Consider the following 23,525-nt stretch of genomic DNA (forward strand, 5'->3'; position numbering starts at 1 on the left):
GGAAACTGCTCCTTCCTCCCTTAATTATTTTCTCTTTCAGAGTATTCATTGTTATTCTCATCTGTTTGCTGGTCAAGATTAATTTTAGAATCATTTTGTCATAGTAAAAAAAAAATCCTATTGGGATTTTGTGTGTGTGCTCCTATTAAACTATAAATTAATTTGAGGAATATAAGCATTTTTTTAACCTACACAGCCTTCCCATCCAGACACATGGTGTGTCATTCTCTTTGTTCATCTACTTTCATTTTTCTAAATATAACAGCTTTGTGGTTTTCTTCATATAGGTCACACACGTCGCTTGCTAGCTGTCTTTTTAAATAGGCAGGTGCTTTTTCATTCCCCTCCCACCTCGACGCCCTGTGCACAGGTGAGACATGTCTCGTTTTCCCTCCTCTCTGTGGCTGAACCCTTACATTCTCCATAAATATATAATCCTAGATTTTCCAGGGCAAGTGCAATTTCAAGCACCCTTTCCTTTGTCCTGGGAGTTACGATCGCAATAGCCAGAGTCCTTGGAAATTGCCTTTTTCAGACATTCAGAGCCAGAATTGCGATCAACTGAGGTTTGAAAGCATCAGCCTCAGTGTAGGTGATGATAGTCATGGGAACTGCTTGTGGGCAGGGGCAGGGGCCATGGCAAGGGCGGTGTGAGCTTCCTCTGCTGATGTAACCTTCTACTCATTTCTCTGGGCTTCCTTAAAGGTCCTGTTAACCCATACATGGCCCCGGGAGAGAAGCGGGGAACCTGGGGATTGCTTTGGTCCAAATTTGTATTTCAGGTCAATTGCTAGAAATTGAAAACTAGCACATGTAGTTCCGAGCCCCCTTCCTGTGTTACCCAGTCCCCCAGAACCTGGACACTGAAGACTTGTGGTCTCCCTGTGCTAGTGATGTTCAGAGCTGGGGGCACCTGCTCTGTAGAAGAACCCCTAGGGATCCAAAGGGGACGTTTCCTTGAGCAGAAGGTCCTGATGGTGGCGGAAGGTGGGAAGCCTGTGTGTCTGATCCTGCAGTGGGGAATGGGCACTGCAGTCTGGGTGTGAACCATGCCGGGGCCTCAGGGGCAGCCTGGTAAGGGTAACCCAGAGCTGAGGGAGGCCGGGGCTGGGAGAACTGACCACACAGGTGTCTACCAGCATTTTCTATCAGAATATCCAAAGCAACAGAGTCAACACTTGTCCTCCCAGGCCAATGTGTTCAACTTCACACATCACCTGTTACACTTATTCTTAAATTGGCAAATACTTGATGGGGGAAGTTGCTTTCTGGGTTGAATTGGGTCCTGACCCAAGGGACAGGGTCTCCCCGTGCAGGGTATCCCTGCCCCAAAAAGAGGCTGCAGTTTCACCGAGAGCTTCACTCGCAGCAGAAACTGGAGAGGAAACCAAGAACCAGAACAGAAACCCAGTCCCTGGGCATGGACACACATGGTGAGGCACAATGGCAGGCAGGAAGGGTCCTGACACTCTGCGGGCCTGTTGCTGTGCTGAGCTCCTCACAAGCCCACCAAATGTGATGCTTTGGAGCCATACTCACATCTGCTCTGAGGGGATGGGACTTCCCTGTGACCGTCAGGCATGGCTGGGCTGGCCTGGGCTCGGGATCTGGCTGTAAGAACTGAGCCCGTGGAATTAAGGTCTTCAGTGTACCCCATAGGGTCTGATCAGGCAAAGACTAGATGCGAAGGGACAACTCACAAAGGAGGCTACCAGCACATCCAAGGAAGTAGAGTCAGCACTTTTCCTCCCAGGCCAATATCATTTGTTACCTTTATTTTAAATAGACACTTTATGGGGGAAGGGGGTATCTTGGGCCCTGCCCAATATAAAATGGACCCAAACCCAGCTAATCATTAGAATCACTCATAGACTCTTTTTTTAAATTGAAGTATAGTCAATTGACAGTGTTCTCTTAGTTTCTGGCATATAGCATAGTGATTTAGTTATACATATATATATATCTATATTTTCCTTTTCATATTCTTTTTCAGTATAGGTTATTATCAGATATTGAATATAGTTCCCTGTGCTATACAGTAGGACCTTGTTGTTTATCTATTTTATACATAGTAGTTAGTATCTGCAAATCCCCAAAACTCCCAATTTATCCCTCCCTACCCCTTTTTCCCGCTGGTAACCATACATTTGTTTTCTATGTCTATGAGTCTCCAATGAAGACATACAGATGGCCAATAGGCATGTGAAGAAATGCTCAATATCGCTAATTATCAGAGAAATGCAAATCAAAACTACAATGAGGTATCACCAGTCAGAATGGCCATCATTAAAAAATCCACAAATGATAAATGCTGGAGAGGGTGTGGAGAAAAGGGAACTCTCCTACACTGTTGATGGGAATGTAGTTTGGTGCAGCCACTGTAGAAAAAAGTATGGAGATTAAAAAAAAAAACTTCATAGGTTTTAAAAAGTACAGAATCCTGGTGTCATTCCCAGAAATTCTGATTCAGTAGATCTGGGATGGGGCCCAGGAATTATTGTTCGAACACTTTCCTAGGTGATCTAGATTAGATTAGTGAACCCCACTCATAAGGAATACCTACTGTGTGCCAGTTGCTTGCGGGGGAGTTTGGGATCATTCCTGAGGGGCTTGGTCCCCTAACAAGACAGCAGCCCCTTGAGGCGTGTGGCTGTGATGTCTGTGGTGGTACATTGTGGTCATATGTTGTTGCTGAGAGGCTGGCCAGGCTGAGACTGCCATAACTCAGTCGTTATGATGGTGGTGGCCTTCTGGGGTCCAAGGAAGGTCGACTTCCATGTTGATATCCTGCCAAGGAATGGGATGCAAAGTTCAAACTGTGATGTTACAACTTGATGTTGCGATTGCCTTCCTTTCATTTCTTTGAATGTGGCAAAATGTGGAGGGGAGGGCCTGCTGCACACCCGGCATTGTGCTGCTCAGCACTGTGGGAGGGATGGGCATAATTCTAACATGGTTCTCGTTCTCCAAGAGCTCATGTTCTAGTGAGTGTAACAAGTATATACTTTTATTACAAAGCAATATTAGAATTATTGGCATTTAGAGATGTTGCCATAAAATGCTACCAGAATGTATGGAAGGAAATTTATTTCAATTGGAAGATTCTCAGAAGATTTCTTGGAGGATCATAGCACAGGCAAAATTTCAGCCCAGTCCAACCTAGGAATCCGTCCAGAACTAAACTGCAACACAGCATAGAACAAGGCCCAGTCCAAAGGCCATATTCCTATAGCTAAGGTTCCTGGTTCAAGGTATCTGGGGACGACAGCCACCTAGCTGGACTGGGGGCTGGAGAAACTGACCAAGCTTCAGGGATCTTACCCCAGACTGTGACCTCTGCTTGTGGGTGGAATAGGTATCTCTGAAATTCTCAAGTCAGCTTGCAGCTTTGGGATCAGAATGAACGCGTTCTCTTCTCTCTGTAAAATTCTTGAAAATCTTGTGTATGCCAAGTGTGTTCTGATGCAGCACCATGGACAGCGCCTTCTCCACGGAGCTCTGCGTGTCTGCTCAGAGTCTCCCTAATCAGGGTCTGTTTTCACAGCTGCTGGCTCAGGAGCTGGGGCTTGCAGCTCTCCCAGTACCCTGCCATTCTGTGAGCCTCTGGGTGAACTTGTCATCTCACTTGGTCGGAAGTACATCTTCATCAGCGCTGGGTGTTGGGGGTATCCTTGGCTTCTGTAGTTCCTGGGGAGGCACTGCTCAACTTTTCTAGGGGTTGGCTTTCAAGGAGAGCTTTAAGCTGCCCCTCTTGAGGGAACATTGGTCCTTCCTCCAGTCCTATGCACAAAGGCAATCTTCTGGGGGTCTCAGGGGATGGGCTTAGATACCAGACTGCTCCCCTAGGCTACCTGGTTAATTCCCATCTTGCCCAGTCAGGTAAAGCTCTCCCCATGGTCTTGAAGGTAGCTCTCTTAGGCTAACCATAAACTTCCCTGTATCATCATAGATTCTTCTGGAAGGAAATCCAAAATACTTTCTTCTGATCAAGTTGAACAGCCGCTAAGTGTTCTTTTCCAGTCTGCAGTGGCTGGTGATCTGTGGTATGACTGGGCTTAGGACCATGGCTCGCTCTAGACTCCCTGAGTGAAGACGTTCTACTGAAACAGCCTTGGAGAAGATGGCGGGGCTCTCTGACATCTAAAGCTCGGGGGCTCAAGTGAAGAACAGGCCCTGAGGGCCTGAATGACCTGTCCTAGAGGCACCTTCTGAACTGTTGGGAATGTAGTCTAGACCCTGTCTTGAATTCCCCTGAGCTAACAGGAAGGCTTGGATTCTTGGGCTACATCATGCCAACATACTTTTCTCACCAGTTAAGACCTGTGTCTGGCTGATGAGGTTAATTAAGAATAGTTTACGCTAACCCCAGTAGAGGGCACAGAGGCCAACTGAGATCCACCCCATGATGAGGAGCATCCCCTATGAGTATCACTCAGGGGTTCTGGGGGCTGGCACGAGCAGCTGGAGGACCTCATAGCAGTGAGAAGTACTTTTGAGTAGCCTTTGCCTGGCACATGGAAGGACTGAGCCATCAGGGCACCCATGACTCACCCTGCATGGCACAGGGTCATCAGACTCCCTGACAGAACTCAAGCTGACAGAATATTCGAGCTGTTTAGCCCCAGATACCTCTGCACTGCGGATAGATTACGTCTCCTTTCCTAAGTTGGTCTTCCCAGAGAAGGTGGCACACCAAGTCAGAGTTAGCAACCAAGAAGTCATTCCCACAAATGAGGAGTTTGGTCAGAATCCTCTGGGTTTGGAGTTACCTCCAAGAGATACTGAGGACTGGAGTGCAAACTTTTTGTTCTGGAGTCTTGCTTGGCTCCCTGCTGGGGAGAGGTGGAGGGACCCCCTTCCCGCTACCTCAGCACACTGGTTGAGACTTGGAGACACACTGAGCAGAAGCCCATGTGGAGACCTGGCCTCCAGCAGCAGATCTGAGAAATGTCTCTTGTTTGAAATTCAACAGAAATTGAATGCATAACTCCCCATGCCTTCACTCAGTGCCTTCAGAAGCTTCATCATTATGAATCTTCACAACAAAAGTGTGACTTAGAAGTGGTTAGTCTACTTTTTCTATATGTGGAAATAGAATGGGAGGTACAGAACCCTCCCCTACTCCCAAAAGTGTTGTACAGCTAGTAAGTGAAAAACAACAGGCAAACACAAGTTTTTCAGGATTCATGTTTACTCCAACTTTGGCTGGTGGCTTGGTTTGGCTGTGTATATTTTCCAAAGAGTTTATGGTCTGTTTTCAAGGTAAAAGCTGAGCCCCAGGAGTGTGGACTCAGTTCCTTCCCAGGAGTGCAGAGCAGGGACTTTCTTCATGCTTTGTTCCATGAGGGACCAGATCTGTCTTGGGAGCTGGTGACTGGAGATCCTCAGCCAGCTGCTGAGAATGTGAGACCCCAGTTCAGAGGCTGGCTTTGGCAAGGACCTCGGAGCAGGTCTGAGGAGGGTTTAAAGCCTAGAGTAAGCCCCAGGAATGGTTTGGGTGGGCAATGTCCCAGGGGTGTAGCAAAAATCAGTGACAACTGCAGGGTGATTCCAGGCAGCAGGTAATTCCCAGACGTTGGCATTGGGCTGATAAGCAGTAGTTTATACCAAGAAGCTAGTCAGCCTCTAAAGGGGTACAGGGATCAGGGTCCAATCAAAGGAGGCAAGAACTTAGCAGTGGTCAGACCCCTCCCAGTGTGCTTCGGTTTAAGATTCCATTCCTGAAGGGGATTGGATTGTGAATGAGGAACTTGAGGCAGAAGCTACTTTCTCAGGATAAAGGACACCTTTGTGGAAGGGGGATTAAAAGACCATGTGTGGGGTGACCATACTTTCATATTTGCTTGGGACCATCCCACTGCCATCTTTTATCCTAAGGTAGCTATTAGTGGTACCATCTTTCATTCTCAAAGGTGTCCCAATTTGGGCACTGTATTATGTGGCCTCCCTAGCCATGACCCAGCAGACATTGTGCCAGGGAAGGCATTGAGCCTCAGCTGAGTGCTTTGGATGCTGGATGATCTCTGAGCCAAAGACCTGAGAGGCACTATAATTGACCCCTTCCTTCCTCTCCCCTCATCCTGCGCCACTCACCCCTCACTTGTTCTTCCCAGATACACGAGCCCTCTTTCAGACCCTCAGATACTCCAGACTCTTTCCTACTTCAGTGCCTTTGACTTGCAGTTCCCCACGTTGGAATGCTTCTCAGGAAGCTGGATCCTTTTCATTGCCCCTAAAACTGTCACCTCCCCTGAGAGGCCTTGTCCAACCACCCTATTTAAAAGGGCTATCCTTCGCTTTCTGATTGCTCCATAGAACCTTTCCATAAGTATATTAGTCAGCTTTTGCGGTGGCATCAACAGTGCACAAATCTCAATAATGGCACCGACAAATATTTATTCGTTACTTCATCCCATGAAGGCTATAGGTCAGTTGCAGCTCTGTGGGGCTCAGATGGGCTCTACACAGCCTTTCATTCTGGACATGCCTGCTGGGACATGCCGATGTCATGTCCACTCACCTTCCCTGGATTTAAGCTAGTCCCAAGGCCAAGCCCAAAGTCAACAGGTGGGCAAGAGGGCTCTGCCTGAAAGGAAGCAGGGGAGGGAACAAATGACTGTGATACACTCTAAGTAACACACTCCAGCACAACGAGCTATGCTTAGTCATTTATTGATTGCCTGGTGCCCTCAGTAAACTGGAAACTCCCTGAGGGTATATATCTTGTATCTTAAATGCCAACCATATAGCAAGTTTTTAGTGAGTCCTGGTTTCCTGTTTCTGTTACACTTATTATTAATCATATTAGTATTGGTGTTGTTATACAGAGAAAGCCAACAAGGTAGGGATAGGAGGGGTCCTGGTTCTGAAGACACTTGGCCACCTAGATTTCATCCTGTAGCTCTCAGGCTGGTGAGATTGTGGCCAAGGGTGGCTTCGGTACGGCCTTGGTCCATTCGGGCTGCTATAATAAAATGCCACAGACTGGGGAGCTTAGAAACCACAGAAATGCAGTGCTCACAGTTCTGGAGGCTTGCAGTCTGAGATCAGGATGCCAGCCTGGTGGGCAAGGACCCTCTTGCAGTCGCAGTCTTGTGTCCTCATGTGGCAGAGGGGGCCATGGAGCTCTCTGGAGCCTCTTTTACAAGGTACTGATCCCATTCACGAGGGCTCCACCCTCATTGCTGATGTCACTAAAGTCCCCGCCTACTATGCCCATTACCTTTGGGCATTAGGATTTCAACGTATGAGTTTGGGGAGACACGAACACTCAAACCTTCGCAGGCACTGAGAGGGCTGAGCCTGGCATACCGACTCTCTGGCTGCGGCTAGGGAGGATTAAAGGAGGATAGGGGACCCACACCACTCAACAGAAATGATGCTTAATGGAATTTTCCAGATGGACAGGAGGAGAGAACATTCTAAAAAGAGAGTGTATCCTGAGCAAGACCTGGCGTTAGCCTCGCACATGTGCAGGCCTGCAATAGTTCCATATGGTTGGCATGTTGGGGGCAGTGGGTGGAGGTGGGAAAATAAAGATAAAGGAGCTTGGCAAGAACCTTCGGTCCCTCAGGGTCTTTTCGTGCCCTTTTGAGAAGTTTAGGCTTCATCCTCTGCGCAACGGGGAGTCTTTAAAGAGTTCCAAGCAAAGATGTAACATCATGAGAATTTGTGATTTACAAAATTCATCCTGGAGCCGATATGTAGGATGGATTCAAAAGCAATGAAATTTAAAGATGGAAAACCAGGTAGACTGTTGCAGTGGGAAGAGGGCCTGGACTTAATAGGGGGTGTGATGAGGATGTGACATGTACAAGAGAACCTGAAGAGATAGCATCAACAGAAGGTAGTTACTGACTGGATTTGGGAATGAGGGAAAAGGAGTTGGTATATTTTGCTTAGGCAACTGGGTATTATCATTCATGGAGATAAGGGATGAAGGAGGCTTAGGAAAATAGATAAAGAGATCAATTTTGGACATGCATTCGAGGTGCCAGGGGGATCTCCGGTAGAGATGTACATCAGACAATTACAGAGCAAGTCTGACTGTGCGGGAGGGTCTGGGCTACCAGTGTTATCTGGGAGGCAATGGGGTAAGGAAGAGTGGTGGAGAGTGAGAAGGGGGCCAAGGGAAAACCCATAACTGGGTGGCCTCAAGCCTGAATCCTTCACTGATGACAGGAAACATTCCAGATGCTGGAATCTAGGAGAACCAGGTTTGGGAAAGAAAACTAGGAGGTCAGTTTGGGACATACTTAGTTTGATTTGCTGTGATAAAATCCAAACTCCTTCTCCTGGCTCTAAAAGACCTTTGCCATCCTCTCCAACTCGTTTTGTGTTCTTGGCGCCATGGTTGACTTTCTTCTGCTCTATTGGCCTCTCTTCTGTCCCTCACATATACCACGCTCACTCCTACCTCAGGGCCTTTGCACTTGCAGTTCCTGCCACCCAGAGTGATTTCCCTTTAGGACAACTGGCTCCTTATTATCAGGCCACATCTCAGAGGATGCCTCCTCAGACAGGCCATCTCTGACCCTCTTATTGAAAGTAAGCCACTCCCCTCCCTTCCCTCTTGTTCCCTTCACTCTGTCTCATGTTCTTTGTCACCCATTCGAATGTAAACTTCATGCCAGCTGAGGACTTGCTGATCAGTCTTGTTGGTTGCCACCCCATATCCAGATTAGTGTCTGTTACACAGCAGATGCTCCATTAGTACGAGGTGGAGACATTCAAAGACCGTGTCATGGGAGAAGACAACCCTGAAAGAGATCCTTTCATGTTGCAAAATGTGAAAGTCAGATTGGAGAGGAGAGCTTTCACGTGACTGCACAGGGGCGGCCAGCACTGGACTGGAAAGCCTGGAGTGGGTGTGACAGGAAGTGTTCCAGGAACGAGGGAGGGCTGAGGTCTCACCTAGTGCCCTGCTCACGTAATGCAGGATGCCAGCACCCAAGTCTTGCCTGCCTGAGAGATGGGGATTGGAGAAAACAAAGAAATGCCAAAACCTGAGCACAAGTCATGGCTTTTCAATCAGATTACATCAAATATGAATCTAAGAGGACGTGTTCCATGCTCAGGAAATACGTGGGCAGTGTCGTCGTGTACCCCAATGCTCCTTTTGGAACGTGTGTGAGTTTCTAGAAGCATCCTCAGGATTCTCCGCAAAGAGAACCACGCATTAACTTGATCTCATTTATGATAAGGGTGAGCCCGGCTGGAGGACCAGTTTCAGCCCTCATGTGTGTGACCTTGAAAAGTTTGCCAGGCTTCCTCAGACCCACTGATGCTAGTAACTTCCACCAGCTCCAGTGCCAGAGATATTAAAATAACTCATATGAAAATTACCCCACCTAGAGCCTCTGTGCAGAAAGAGGTGAAAGGAATTCCTCAGTGGGTTTGTAAAGCCTCTGCCTCCAGTTCGGCTCTAGAATTCATCAGCAGAGGTGCCTCAGTTTACTGGTCCAGAGACGCACAATGAAGCAAGAACCATCTGACTGGGCGTCTCCCGCTTGGGTGAGCACTGCTGGAGAGAATCGCCCAACCAGGCAAATTGGCGCTGCTACAAATTCATGGTCACCAATCTCAGTCAAGCCTGCAACAGTGCCCAGCATCCATCTGTGTTTCTCAAGTCGGTCTGTTCTTCTCTTCCCCATGGAAGCCATCCCAAGCGTTCTCCACTCCCCTCCATGCTGTGAACAGCCCCTCCTACAACCTGACACTGGGGAATGAGCTTGTCTTCCACCCAGCAGGCAGCATCCTCAACTTCCAAGTTCCAAAGACCCCGAGCCTGCAGATCCTACCCATTCCCATCCTTCCTTCCTCTCACCTTCCCATCACCTTTGATACCGGAGATGCTCACTCCTCTCTCCCATCAAAAACCAATCCCTCTGTAGAGTATCCAGCCCATTTAGGCTTTAAGATCAGGGACCTTCAAGCACCTTTAAACTCACAGTAAGAAATGCACACACTCACACACACACACTCACACACACATACTCACACATAACTGAAACATTCGTTTCACAAACAGTACTCACCTTTATCCCTGTAACGAACTCAGATATTTTTCCATTCTCTTCCTTTTTTTTTTTTCTTTTTTACCGTCCAGCTCATGACCTACCACCTTGCTTTCATGATCAGTCACTGTTTCAAAAATTTTGCTGCAGATTCTTCCTCACCTCCCACCTTCTCGGGAATCTATGCCTCGTGTAATTCATCCTCTTTCTTGGTCTCCTCAGCCTCTCCCCTTCTGCCACATCCTTCTTATCAACATTTAAATGTTCTCAGATCCCTCTTCTCTTAAACATAAAGATATTTCTTGACACCTCACATGTTCTTGCCCGTTCTCTAATACCTTCCTTCCCATCCAGACCTCTTTGGCAGGATACCTCCCCTTGCTGGGTCCACTCCTCACTTCCCAGTCCCTTCTTACCCCATCCATTCTAAGCCCCAAGTCCACCATACCTGGAAATGGCTCTCACCAAGGTCTTCCATGAGCTTCTTGTTGCTGAAACCCAATGGGTTTTAGGCAGATGCTCCACTGTATTTCAGGACAGATAACCCTCCCCTCCTTCTGGAATCCACTCTCCTGTTTCCCTCCTACCTTCGGCTGCTCTGTCTCCATCTGCCCCGCCAGCTTCTCCCCATCCACTTGCAGAGTTCCATGCTGTCTGTTTTTAATTTGCCAACTTGATAACTCTGCTGTTTAAAGGTTTTGTTTTCTGACAATATTGCACATTCTTCCCCCATCTTTATGGAACAAATTTATTCATTTGTCAGTTGCCTCTTAATTTCCTTAGCCCATATTTCTATTTTGAGTGTTGATCTTTTTATTGAATTGTGGTTCTTCATATGTTAAACATAGTAAATATCTAACTGTAATAACTTGCAAATATTTCTTCTCCATTTTTCCTTCACTACTTACCTTTTATGGTGATTTTTGAAATCCAAAAATTTTTCATTTCTGCAATTAGAAAGTATTTCCTTTATGATTTCTAACTTTAGTGTAATGCTAAGAAAGTCCTTCCCCACCTCTGAGATTACACAGATATTCTGTATGTTTTCTTCTAGTACTTATGTGGTACACTGATGTGGGTCCAGTTTTTCTATAACTGATTAGCCATTTGTCCAAGCATCCCTTATTGACCAATCAGCCTTTACCCTGCTAACTTGAAAAGCCTCCTTCATCATATACTACGTTTTTAGATGTCTGTGTCTGTTTCTGAACTTTCTTTTTTGGTTCTACTGATCCCTCCTTTGAAACTAATACAATACAGGTTTTATGATTGCAGCTTTATGATATGTCTTACTATCTGAGTTGACAAGCCTTCCTACCACTAGAAGGAAATGGGTCTCATGATTGAGAGCTTGGACTCTGGAACCAGCCTGACTGGGTTCACATTCAGCGCCATCACTTACATGCCTTGTGACTGTGGGCAGGTTACTCCAACACCCACGCTTGGCTTCTGCATCTGTAAAATGCGGGTAATGCTAGTATTCACCTCAGAGGGTTGCTGTGATGGGTGCTGGGTTAAGACATATGACATCTTGGAAGGCCAGCTAGCACCTCATATGTTATTATTCCTTGTCTCCCTCGAGGAGAGCTTGGCTGTTTACACCTGTTTATTCCAACAGATGGATCTTACAGTTGTTTAACGGTCCAGGAAAAAAAAAAAAATTGGTGTGGGTCTTGCCTGGGATTATGTTAAATGTATACAATGATTTGAAGATAATTGTCATCGTAACAATATGAACTCGTCGTGCAGGAAAAGATTCTCATTTTTCAACTTTATCTTCTGCCTATCAATAAAGTTTTGTGTTCGTTATATAGATCATGTTTGTTTATTGTTTTAGGGCTGAATTTGACTTGATAGCTCTTTGCATATAGGGTTGTTTTGTCACTCTGAATGTACTGATGTGTGAGTCGGTGGGTGTGAGTGTGTGTATTGTAACATACGATTTTATGGCAATATTTGTATCAAGACTGATTTAAATAGCATGGCTATTACTCTTTGTTTAAAATTGTAAAGCTCTGGCCCTGACACTGCCTACTCCCTAAATATTTTCCAGTATCTTCAGGTTTTTCCCTTCACATAATTTTTGTAATTTAAAAATCTCCTGGGAAATCCTCCATTTTGTCAAGATTCCAAAATTATTAATATGTTATACATACTATTCTTTTATCATTGTTTTATCTCCAAATTTTATTATCCTATCTCTGTCTGTGTATCATTTCTATTTCTTGAGTAGACCAAAGAGAAGCTTCTGTTTGGTCTTTTCGGTTAATTTTTTTCTGCTTTTATCTTTACTAAGTATATTCTCCCTTTTCTCCTTCATCTTGTTTGGTTATTCTCTTTGTCACTTTTTTAAAACACTCATTTCACTTATTTCTTTATTATTTAGTAATGGACAAGGCTATGAGCTCTCCCTTAAATATAGCTTTGGCCTAGTATCATCATCATCATTATAAGCAGCCTGTATTGACAGCCTTTGTTCCCTCTTTGAATTCAAGAACTTATCTAGGGGAGGATTTTATGTATTTTCAGGTGCTTAGGGATTTTTCTTTATTCTTTTATCATTGATTTCTAGTTTATTTGCACTGCGAATGGACACTGTGTCCCAAATTTTTTGCTTTGTGGAGGAGTTTATGGAGATTTCTCTGTAGCCTAATGTAGGGTCCATGTCTGTAATATTCCATGTGCACTTGTAAAGATGGTGGTGGTCTTTGTTTGAAGGTTGAAGGGTTTCACGTAACATACACACTCATAGTATTTTACAGAGCCTCTTTGTCTTTATTCACTCTTGACTTCAGATTAGTATATTTTTCTCCAACTCTTGTATTTTTAAAATAGTTTATTCTGTCTGCTTCAGTGCTTTGGGGCAAAATGTATCATAATTGTACTAACTTCATTTTGGAATATGCACGTCATCCATTTTTTTTTTTTTTACTGTCGTCTTTGGATTTTGGATTTTGTTTTGCCTTGTCAGATCCCTAGTAATTGAATTATCATTTTGCAAGCTCTGAAACTAGCAGTAAGAACACCAAAAGAAAAAACAATGAAAGAGTGGTTTTCAACAAAACTTTTATTTCCTACTCAAGGTCCTGTTAAATAATAATCCAATATTATATGCAGTAATGACACATCTGCTTATTAATGAGTTTTCTGCCTTTGTTATTTTTCAAAAGCCTGAACCATTAAAGGTTTATTCAACGTCAAGATCCATGAGCACAACCCAGTAACTACTCACAAAGGGGGAGGGCACCTCATGTCTCTCTTTTACCTGAGTGATTGATAGTGATGAGATCCAATCACAATACACTTTGTTATCCTCACCTGGGACACTGAGAAGCAAACTCTATTCTCCAACAGAAACACTTTAATGTAACATGTAAACCTAATTTTCCAGAGCAAGAGAGATTAGACCTTTGTTGGACAATGCACACTCCCTTTTCCTGCCCTTGTTGCAACAAGTCTGAATTATACTTAGGGACAGAAGACCAAGCTTTCTAGGGCCATGCTTTTGTTCTATCAGTACCAGTATATCAGCTCCATCTCTTTCCAGGCACAAGAAAAAAAATGTGTCTTAGTAGATGTCTAGAGGACTCTTGACCCGAAAAAAAGAGGATCATCCAAGAGTCTAGTGTGACATTATAATATCCAAGGGTCTGCTATTAATATTAAAACTCCTATTTTTGTGATTTGCATTTGCCTTCACCAGTGGTTCTCAGATGCTCACTGTGTGTTAGGATCACTTGGGGAGCTTTTAGAACCCGTGGTGCCTTGGGTGCTTCCCACCAAATGAATAGGACTCTTTGGGGCCTGGGCATTGGTAAATTATAACACTCTTCTAATCTGAAGTCTGAGCAATCTTGGCCCGTTTCCTTATTTGTGACTTTTCTGAGTCACTAAGTTGTGTTTCTTTTCCCAAAATGAGGGTTATATTTTTCTAGGCTAGATTAACCTGTATACATTTATTATCATGAATGATGTTATCTCTTTTTTTCCCTTTTCTCAGCATCTTACTTTGCATTTCCCCTCTTTATGAGTCCTTGTTGTTTTCTTTGAATTCCATTTTTTTGCTAAATTAACTGCTTTGCTTTTTCCCCTTTGGTAATTTTGAAGATAAGCTACTTTATAGTCTATTACTAATTACACTTAACATCCTTAAAAACACGCTCTAACCTATATTTCTCTGATTAACCACAGAAACTGTGTAACAGAATTTCTTGCAAAATGAGGAAATTAGCATATCTCCTTGCTTCAACTTTATACTTCATGTCAGTATAATCTGCAGTATTTTACCCTGGGGTTTGGGCAGGAGTGATATCTTAGATCTTCTCTTCCAACAAATACTTCTTACACTTGCATTCTGTTTTCTAAATCCGTTTATAGAAATTATTTAGATCTTTGCTAGGTGGTTTATTTGCTAATTACCAATCTTTTTTTCATTTTTTATTAACCGTAACTTTCCCATGCTTGAGTTCTGCATTTTGATTCATCTCTTGGTTGGGTTGAAAGCATCTTCAAGTATTGTTTTTTTTCATTGTTGTATGGATAATATATTTTTTGAAATCTGATATGGGAAGCAGTTTCTGTTGTCTTTGCTATTTAAGAATTTGGCTGGATCATACTCTTTTCTGCTCTAAATTATTTAGGGACAGATCTGTACTGTGTCTGAGAGAAATGCACCGAGGATCACGGCACAGTATTTTTTTCTCGTTTCCAGAGCTGACACAGGCATCCTTGGGGCTTGGAACGGGATGGGGATGTGAGGCACGTGTATTCATATCACCATCTTGTCAGATGGTGTCAACCATTAAATACTCATTGATTCATTCAGCAAATAGTCTTTGAGCACCTACAGTGTGGCAGGCATTGCGGGAGCCATTAGGGATGCAGAGGAATCAAACAGACCAGATTTCTGCTCTCATGGAATTTATGTGTATGTGTTGGGGAGAGGGAGGGACAGACCCTAAGCCAACCAGTGAACAAGATAATTTTGGAGAGTGATAGGTAGAGCTACCATATATAGCTGCTCAAAATGGTGCCCCCGGAGCTTTACAACAGGGCAACTCTGGGAAAAAGGTATGAAGTAAAGAATTACAAAGTGATAAAGTGATGGAGTTGGGGGTAGGGACTCAGGTGATGTTAATTAAATTCTCTGCAGTAAATCCATTTGTTTTCATACTTGCGGTGCCCCTGGTGGTCTTTCCTCTGAAATCATAGAGCTTTTCTTTGCCTTCGGTCCGCCTTGATGCTGTTCCACTGGTAGACAGGCCATGTGGGTCTTCCCCTTCTGTTTTCGAGGTAGCTGGCTCTGTTGGTTTAGGATTCTTCAGTATCTGCATTATGCTCCCAGCTGGACTATCACAAAGCTGTAGAGGGGATAGCTATGTGAGGGGTGGGGGGTGGCATCTGTGTCCAGTCTCCAGCCTCCAGTTCAGTACTGATACGATGTTTGGGGTCAACAGAAGGCTCTTTAGCAGAATCTAAGAAAGAACACCCCCAGGTCTCCACTGTTAGACTTAGTGAGCAGTTCTGTTCTCATACTGGGAGACAGTGTTGACGGGTGGCTAAGGGTTTGGCCCCAGGAGCCAGATGGATTTAAATTTGCATAGATTTGCGTGGATCTGAATTTGCTGCTACCATTTACTGGCCTTGTAACCCTGGCAAATTACTTAATCTCTATATGCCGCAGTGTCTTCATCTTTAAATGGGATTAATAACAGTCCCTATTCTCATGCTGTTGTAGTGACTGTTAAATTGAGTAATTAATGAAAGAGTTTAGAACAGTGCCTGCACTTAGTCAGCCCCGATAGCATAGAATGACAATTACTATTAACTATACCTCGAGTTGCCTAAGTGCTTTTTCATGTCCTTCTCTCCCCTTGGCTCCAACTTCCTATACTTATAGAATACAGAGAGTACAGGGAGAAGAATGCATGTGTCCTAGGAACCAGGTTCACTTTGCTGAATTTGATGGGAGGGCTTTGAGTAGCAGGTCGGAAAAGAAATGCCTAATGCAGAAAAAGGAAGACAGGTGGAGTCAGGGAGAGGGAAGCGGCTCTCAGCAGAAGGAATCACCAATTCCTTAGTTTTGTGCAGTTTTTTTTCTTTTGCAAACATGATTTTATTATTGTTTTTCACCTTAGCTTCATTATTGTTAATAAGTCAAATATTATACTTACTTAAATTTTAATATTATTAACACCAAACATCAATGTAAGTGTTCTAAAGGCATTTAAATATTTCTCCATATTAGTTTCTACCTTCTTTATGCTTTTATATATTAAAAAATGTTTACAATGGGCCTATATCATTTTCACAGTCAGAAAAATTAAATACTGTTTTCATTTTGAAAACACGCCACCCCAAAACCTTTTACCCTAATCAGCTTTTATTTGGGGGTTCATGTCCAGTCTTTACCCATAGATAAATAAATATTTAATAGCTATCATCAAAAGTATACATATAATTTTATGATGTACTGTTTCACTGAAAAATGTTTAGCGTGCTTCTTTCCACGGGGTCATATTTATCACTTTAATGATTGAGTTCAAACCGCATCACATTAAAGGCTGTAATTTACCTCACATTATTGGGCTGACATGTAGGTTGTTCACATTTTTTTCTCTGTAATAAAATTTATGTCACTAGAAACATCTTTGTCCATGTGGCTCTTTTCCTTTTCAACTAATTCCTGGAGATTACCGAGTCAGAATATTTAAATTGTTTCATGGCAGTTGATAAGAATACATACACTCTCTTCCAAAGGATTATATTAACTTCTGGGCAACTGGCAATAAATACATACGAGTTTCCATGAAGCCAATGGACTGTGTTTTCATTTAATTCTACCTTCTCTCATGAGAACCCTCTGAGCACACTCTTTGCTCATCTTGACGATGTTCTTACATAATTATAAAAGCTCTAATTCAATACTGATGGTTGCCCTTTGGCATGTTGTTGCATTTTTTTCATTCTATTATTTTACTTTTTAATTTTGGTTTAGTGTTTGTTTTTCCATTTATAGCACTTACCTCAGCCTTGTTCCAAGGTCTATTAGTTACTGGCATGAAAAGGGTTTAAAATAAAGATCTTCAGAAGAGTTGGTCCTTGGGAAGTGGGCCGGGTCTCAAGATTAGGCACTGCTCCCCTCTCCCCCATTTCTTCCAAAGCTTTGGTCTCTGGAAGATGGTGCTTACCTGGCACCTCCCTAGCATAGTTTTGTAGCTTTGAGGTTGTCAGAATCCCCGGGCACCCCTATCATTTCCCCCACCAAAAATGTTCAAAGGACAGAAATGGACTTGGACTATCTCCACCCCTGTTTACCACCGGGGGGGTCACCACCAGCTAAGAGGAGTCAGACACTGTGACTACACTTAAGCTTGAATGGTGGTTTTTTTCCCAACACAAGGGACCGAAAGCATGCAGACACCTGCCTGGGGTGGGCTCCCTGGAAGGGGAGAGGGTCCAGAGGAGAGCAACTCAGCCAAGTCTGCAGTTTGCCAGAGATCCCCTTCCCAGCACCCTGTGCAGCATGAAACCCAGCACGCCGCCCACCTAGAGCTCAGAGCCCAGCCAGCCCAGCCCAGCCCTTGTGGTGCCCTTTCTCTCTGTTGCTCTTTAGGCTGAGGACATGCTTCCCCTCCCCCAGCCCTCAGTGGTCCAGGCCGAATACCCGGGGATGCCTACTGACCTCCCCCGCTCTTCTCTTGCAGTTTCCTGCTTCTTCAACTTCACCAGCCCCTCTGGGGTCGTCCTGTCGCCCAACTACCCGGAGGACTACGGCAACCACCTCCACTGCGTCTGGCTCATCCTCGCCCGGCCCGAGAGCCGCATCCACCTGGCCTTCAATGACATTGATGTGGAGCCTCAGTTTGACTTCCTGGTCATCAAGGACGGGGCCACCGCCGAGGCTCCAGTCCTGGGCACCTTCTCAGGAAACCAGCTCCCCTCCTCCATCACAAGCAGTGGCCACGTGGCCCGTCTTGAGTTCCAGACTGACCACTCCACGGGGAAGAGAGGCTTCAACATCACCTTTACCAGTGAGTCCGCCCTGGGCCTCCAGCTGACCACCCCTCTGAGTGTCGGCCTCCGAGGATGTCCGGTGGAGGGGGCTCCCCCAGAGGGGTGCTGATGTGGGTGGGCCGGTTCCCCAGGCCTTGCAGGGCTGCAGTGCCAGGCATGAGGCTCCAGCATGACCAGGAAAAGCAGGAAGCACTGGCCGCTGGGCGAGTGTTCTTTTCTGTGACATCACTTGCTTTGAGCATCTATTTCCTACAGGTGTGACATAGAATGTAAAAGGGGCCTGGGCCTCATTTCTCCCTCCCACCCTCCTCCTTCTAGAAGGCCCGGCTAGAGGCAGGAAGGGCCCCAGAGAGAGCAAGCCCCCTGTTATCCTCTCATTAGTTACCCATGGCTCTCTGGGTGTTTCCCCCAGTCCTTGGACGCCTACTCACTGCTGACGTCCCTTATTCCCCGGGGGGCTGCCCACACCTTGCCCAGTTCCCATTCCCAGAGTCAAATCAGAAACAAAGGTCTGAAGCAGTGTTTCTGTTTGGCTCTGAGACTTATTCGAGCCAGCTCTTGGGGCATTTCCTCATGGCCCCTCTCAGGGCCACAGTCCCAAAGTTGTCACCTCCAGTTTCAGCCCTGGGCCCCTTGTCCAGAAGTAACATGATGCTCAGCAGTGATTATTTTCATTTCTGTGTCTCATGAGGTTTTGGTGAGGTTGGGGGTAGGGACAGAAGCTTTGAGAATGGAAACAGCAAGCCACCAAAGGTAGCAAGAAAGGCTGATCAGGGCAGAACCAGCCCTGGACCCGGTGAACTCGGCCAATGGCACATAATCAAATGGGGCTGAAGATGGTTCCGCCTAAGTAGTTAACCAGATCCTTTCCCAGAGGCTGCTTGTGAAAGGCAAGTCCCCAGTTCAAGCTCCACCCCACGCACACAGCACACACATAGACCTCGTCCCTCTGGTATGTTCCAGCAGAACTGATCTCTGTCCAACGCCCCTCCCACCCTTGGCATCGAAGTCTTGCTTCCTCGGCCCACCTGTCTTTGGGGTCTAGTTAAGCTGAAGACAATAAGTGCCAAATGCAGGGTGGGGGGGTCATTGGGGTCCCCAGATTCCAAAGGACCCCCCCCAAGCCAAAGCCCTTCCTTCATGTTTCCCTCAACGCCTTCTTCAGGACACTGGACTTGATATAAACAACCCATCTTCCCACAGATGCCTCCTCCAGGGCTCTCGTCTTCCCATCACCTCTGGGCAGGAGAGGCAGAGCCCAGTTCTGTCTCCCCTCATCTTCCCCATTCAGCACTGCAGCACTAGCTTTTAGATTATCTATCCTCACCCCTCCTTTCCCATGAGATTGTGAGCTCTGGACAGATGTGGGTGTGTGTTACTTATCTTTCTATCCCCTCTGCCCAGGGCAGGATCCGGTCATGGTTACGGTCAGTAAATGTTTATTGAGAGGAAAGATCCATGAATGGCTCGATGACCTTTCTTCCCCCTGGTGGGAGCAGGAGAAGGGGAAGCACTATCCCTGGAAGCCCACTGACCCAGGGAGGTGAGGGCCGACGACCCCATGGGTTCAGAGTAGGTGTGGACACACAGTGGGGAACTGGGGCAGAAACAGGTACTCACAGTCTCCTAGGAAAACCACATCCTAGTAAGTCCCCACTTCCCAGCCGAGGAGAAGAGCCTTCCCTCTTGGGAAGAAGAGGCAGAAAGCAGTGAACCTGGCCTGAGGATCGTGCTCTTACCCAGCTTTTCTCTTGGAGGGTCCTCCCCAATTGTAAACATGATGCGCGTCCACTACATCAGTAGTCAAATACAGGGGCAGGTCAAGGAGGAAATGCTGACTGCCACCCCAGATGCCCCCACCCGGAGGTGATTCTTGCCAACATTTGGTGACCACGGTTACAGACATCAGATAATGTTCTGATGTTCTGATGTATAGATGTTCCATCTATATGGACAGAGTTGGACGGATAGGTAGAAATAACCTTTAAACATGATCCTATTCCAGGCCTGCTGAGTCAGAGTCTCTAAGGAATGAGACCCTAGAATCTACATTTTTTACAGGTTTTTGAGGTGATTCGATACAGCTAGTGAGACTATAGTCCACGGGCAAGTGTTTGGGAACTAGTGTGTTCTCCCCACCAGGACATTCATCTCCTTGGCCATGACCCAACTGACGATCCTCTAAGCTGAGCTTGAGTTTGCCCGATGGGTGTCAGGGAGCTCGCCTCCCCAGACCCGCTCTCCACAGCTGGTGCTTCCCTTCATGAAGACTTGAAGTCTGTGTCCCTGTAACAAGCATCAGGGGCCCCGTTTCCACCCCCAGAGCTCCTTAGAGCAAACTTGATTCTGCGTCCACGTGGAGTATTTTGGACAATGATGATTGTAGCTGCTGTTAACTGAGCACCTACTGTGTGGCACTCCACAGGCGTCACAACATAAACTTCATCAGCTAAGATCTGTCCCCTCTCACGTGCCAGGAAACTGAGACTGAAGAGCTAGACAGTTAGAACTGGGCAGTATTTAAATCCCTGACTTACAACTTTTGCTCCAAGACGTTGGAAAGAGCTCCATATCCCTGCTCTGTGTGTACGTGTGTGTGTGTGTGTGTGTGTTTGTGTGTGGTGTGTGACTGATAGGGTTTTGAATAGACAAACGTCTGGATGTCTGGGCCCCAAGCACCACTATCCTTCCCACTCCGTATTTCTAAATGTCAGGGCAATCTCATGGTCATAGTTCCTAATGGAGCAAGATTGGGAGGCTGAAGTCCAGGCTGACATAGGCTTTGGGTCTCGGAGGGAAGGGTGTCAGGGACTCCAGTGAGGCTCTGCGAGGGGCCATCGTGATCGTCTCCATGTCAGGTGTTCCCACAGCTCACCTTCAGGAGGAGGGATCACTAGGGTTGCCTCCAGCAAGATCTGACAGCCTCCGGGGCTGCTCCTGTTTCTGACAGTGCCAGTCTTTCCATCACTAGGGAATTTCAGAGGCTTCTAAGTGGAGTTCCTCAAAGTGGCACATGCCCGTGCAGCCGTGGGCCCTGGCCTTCCCCGGAACGCCACGTCCTTGAAACAGCAGGGATGCCAATAGGGCATGGCCTCAGGGACTCAAGTGTGAGAACTGGGCATCCCTGATGGAGGAAGGCGGGGAACAGGAAGGAGGAGGGAACTCAGACTTAAGGACTTCCTACCACCTGTCAGGTGCTGTACCAGGCATTCTCCACTTTCAAATTCAAATCAACCTTCATTTCATTCCTGTCTCCAAATGACCCGGCCAGTGAAGGGTGATCTCATTTTATAGGTCAGGAGACATGTTTCAGCAAGAGTGCGTAAGTTGCCCAGAACCATGTAACTAATAAGAGGCAAAGCTCCATTAAACCCCAAAGTGTTCTGACTCTTTCCTCGACCCCCCACCCCCACTGCCCCACTGTCTGATCAATTGTCTGGGCAGAGTGAGAGGCAGCCTGACAAGAGGCAAGGAAATGAAGGGAATGGCTTCAGACAGGGTTAATTCCAGGGCACCTGTTTACTGTGTTCAGTGTCCACTCATGTCATAGGATTTAGTGTCCAGCAATATAAATGATCCCATAGCTGTCTGAAGTTAGGGAAGCATGGAATGGATTTGACATTGAGGACACAGATCTGCTCCTTTACCAGGATGGGCCTCAGTTTCCTCAATTGTAAACTGCGGTCATGATACCTACTTCCTGAAATCATTATTTGATGTAAATGAGCAAAGGTGAGAAACAGCCCCCACCCCACCTGATCTACAAATAGGCGTGAGAATGAAGTTGGATCAGATGCTTAAGAAGGCAGGAGATGAGGTTTGACAAGCACCTGCTTTATGCCCCATGTGGTTCTTGGGTATGTAGCTCCCCACCCCCGACCGAGCATGCCAGGTTCTTGGGAAAGTGGAGGAGGTCTAGGGTTGACCATCCTAAGGAAGCTTATTTTCTCCGGGGGTGTCCCTCGGCACACCAGCTGTGCCTAATCATGTCCTTGACCCTCACCCACACAGCCTTCCGACACAATGAGTGTCCCGACCCCGGCGTTCCAGTCAACGGCAAACGGTTTGGCGACAGCCTCCAGCTGGGAAGCTCCATTTCCTTCCTGTGTGACGAAGGCTTCCTCGGGACCCAAGGCTCGGAAACCATCACCTGCGTCCTGAAGGAGGGTAGCGTGGTCTGGAACAGCGCCGTGCTGCGCTGTGAAGGTGCGTGCCTGCTGGGCGGGGGGTTCAGGCTATCGGCCGGAGCAGCTGAAGAGGGGGACCGAACCCTGCTGGTCCTCTTCTCCCAGGACCCAGGACCCTCCTCTCACCCTCACGCTGGAATGCCCAGGGCTGTCTAGGATCACTTGGCACAGAAATGTGAATTGCAACCAGAGATTAAACTGGAGAAACACTGGTTCTGGACTGTCAGGCATCAAAAACACCTCTTCTTTCTACTGGGAATGCCCTCAGTATCACAGCCATTAGGAGCCCTGCTGCCAGCTCCCTCCCAGGGGACCACCTTCAGCCCGAAGCAGTGCTGGTGGGGCTGTGAGTTTTCCAGTCTTCCGAGCTGCCTGCCACTCTCTCCTCCCCCACATGCTAATTTCCCCAGTTCCCTCGGACATCTCCTAGGCCTGGCCTGGCTGCCTCTGTTAAATGCTGCCTTGATATCCTTGCAGTCAATCTCCTGGAGACTAAGGACAGACCAGCTTGAAGCAAGCACGAGGGTTGTTAAGGTGTCCCCTCGGTCCTGGCCTGCCATGCAGACGGGTTTGGACTCCATTTCAGAGACCAGCCATCTGGTCCACCAAGCTGCAGGCATTGAAAACACAAATTAAGCTTCCTGAGGAAAGGAATCACCTCAAATGTGTGCACCAAGCACAATGCCTGGCACAGAATAGACCCTCAATAAATACTTGTGAATCGTGGATGAAATATGAGTCCCTCACAGGCCCCTTGGAGGCAGTGGCGGTGTCCGAGGAGGTAGGGGCTGGGGTTCCCTCCTTCTGGGAGCCAGAAAGCTTCTTCCTCATCTCACATGATGGACAGAGGGTGGAGACCTAAGGGACCTCTCTCCACCTGCAGTCCCAGACCCAAATCTGATTTTTTTTTTTTTTTACCCAGCAGAGTGAACGCTTCTGGAAATAGCATAAGCTTTGGTGTGAGAGAAATGTGAATTCCTAGCCTTATCCCTCCCAGCTGTGGACCTGTTGAGCCCCACCCACCCACCCATGTCAGCAGCAGGGGGATAACCATGCCTGTGTGATGCGGTTGTTTTCAGGGGAAGCAGGACACAGGGCCTAGCGGATTGCCGGTTGGTGGTCTCACCTTTCCTTCAGATCAAGCCCCTCATTCTCCCTCCCTGTGTGCGCCCAGCTCCTCTGACCCCTTTGGTTTTCCTCATGGTCCATCTGGTCCAGGACACCTTCTCTGGCATCTCTCACTCACCTCATCTCTCCTTCCTCCTGGTTCTCTTGTTCTTCATGGGCCACCACCAGACCACTCTAT

The 23,525-nt window shown here is 46.5% G+C and overlaps 1 protein-coding gene across 1 annotated transcript in view; it reads left to right on the forward strand.

Annotated features, from left to right (window-relative positions):
- The window catches only part of CSMD2 (CUB and Sushi multiple domains 2), a 575,319-nt gene that overhangs the window by 343,583 nt on the left and 208,211 nt on the right, over positions 1 to 23,525 (forward strand). The window contains exons 14-15 of the mRNA XM_064493786.1: positions 17,723 to 18,049; positions 22,044 to 22,238. Coding sequence (XP_064349856.1) covers positions 17,723 to 18,049; positions 22,044 to 22,238 — 522 coding nt within the window. The remainder of the gene's footprint in view (positions 1 to 17,722; positions 18,050 to 22,043; positions 22,239 to 23,525) is intronic.

Source organism: Camelus dromedarius, chromosome 14 (genome assembly GCF_036321535.1).
Source record: "Camelus dromedarius isolate mCamDro1 chromosome 14, mCamDro1.pat, whole genome shotgun sequence".
Lineage (NCBI taxonomy): Eukaryota > Metazoa > Chordata > Mammalia > Artiodactyla > Camelidae > Camelus > Camelus dromedarius.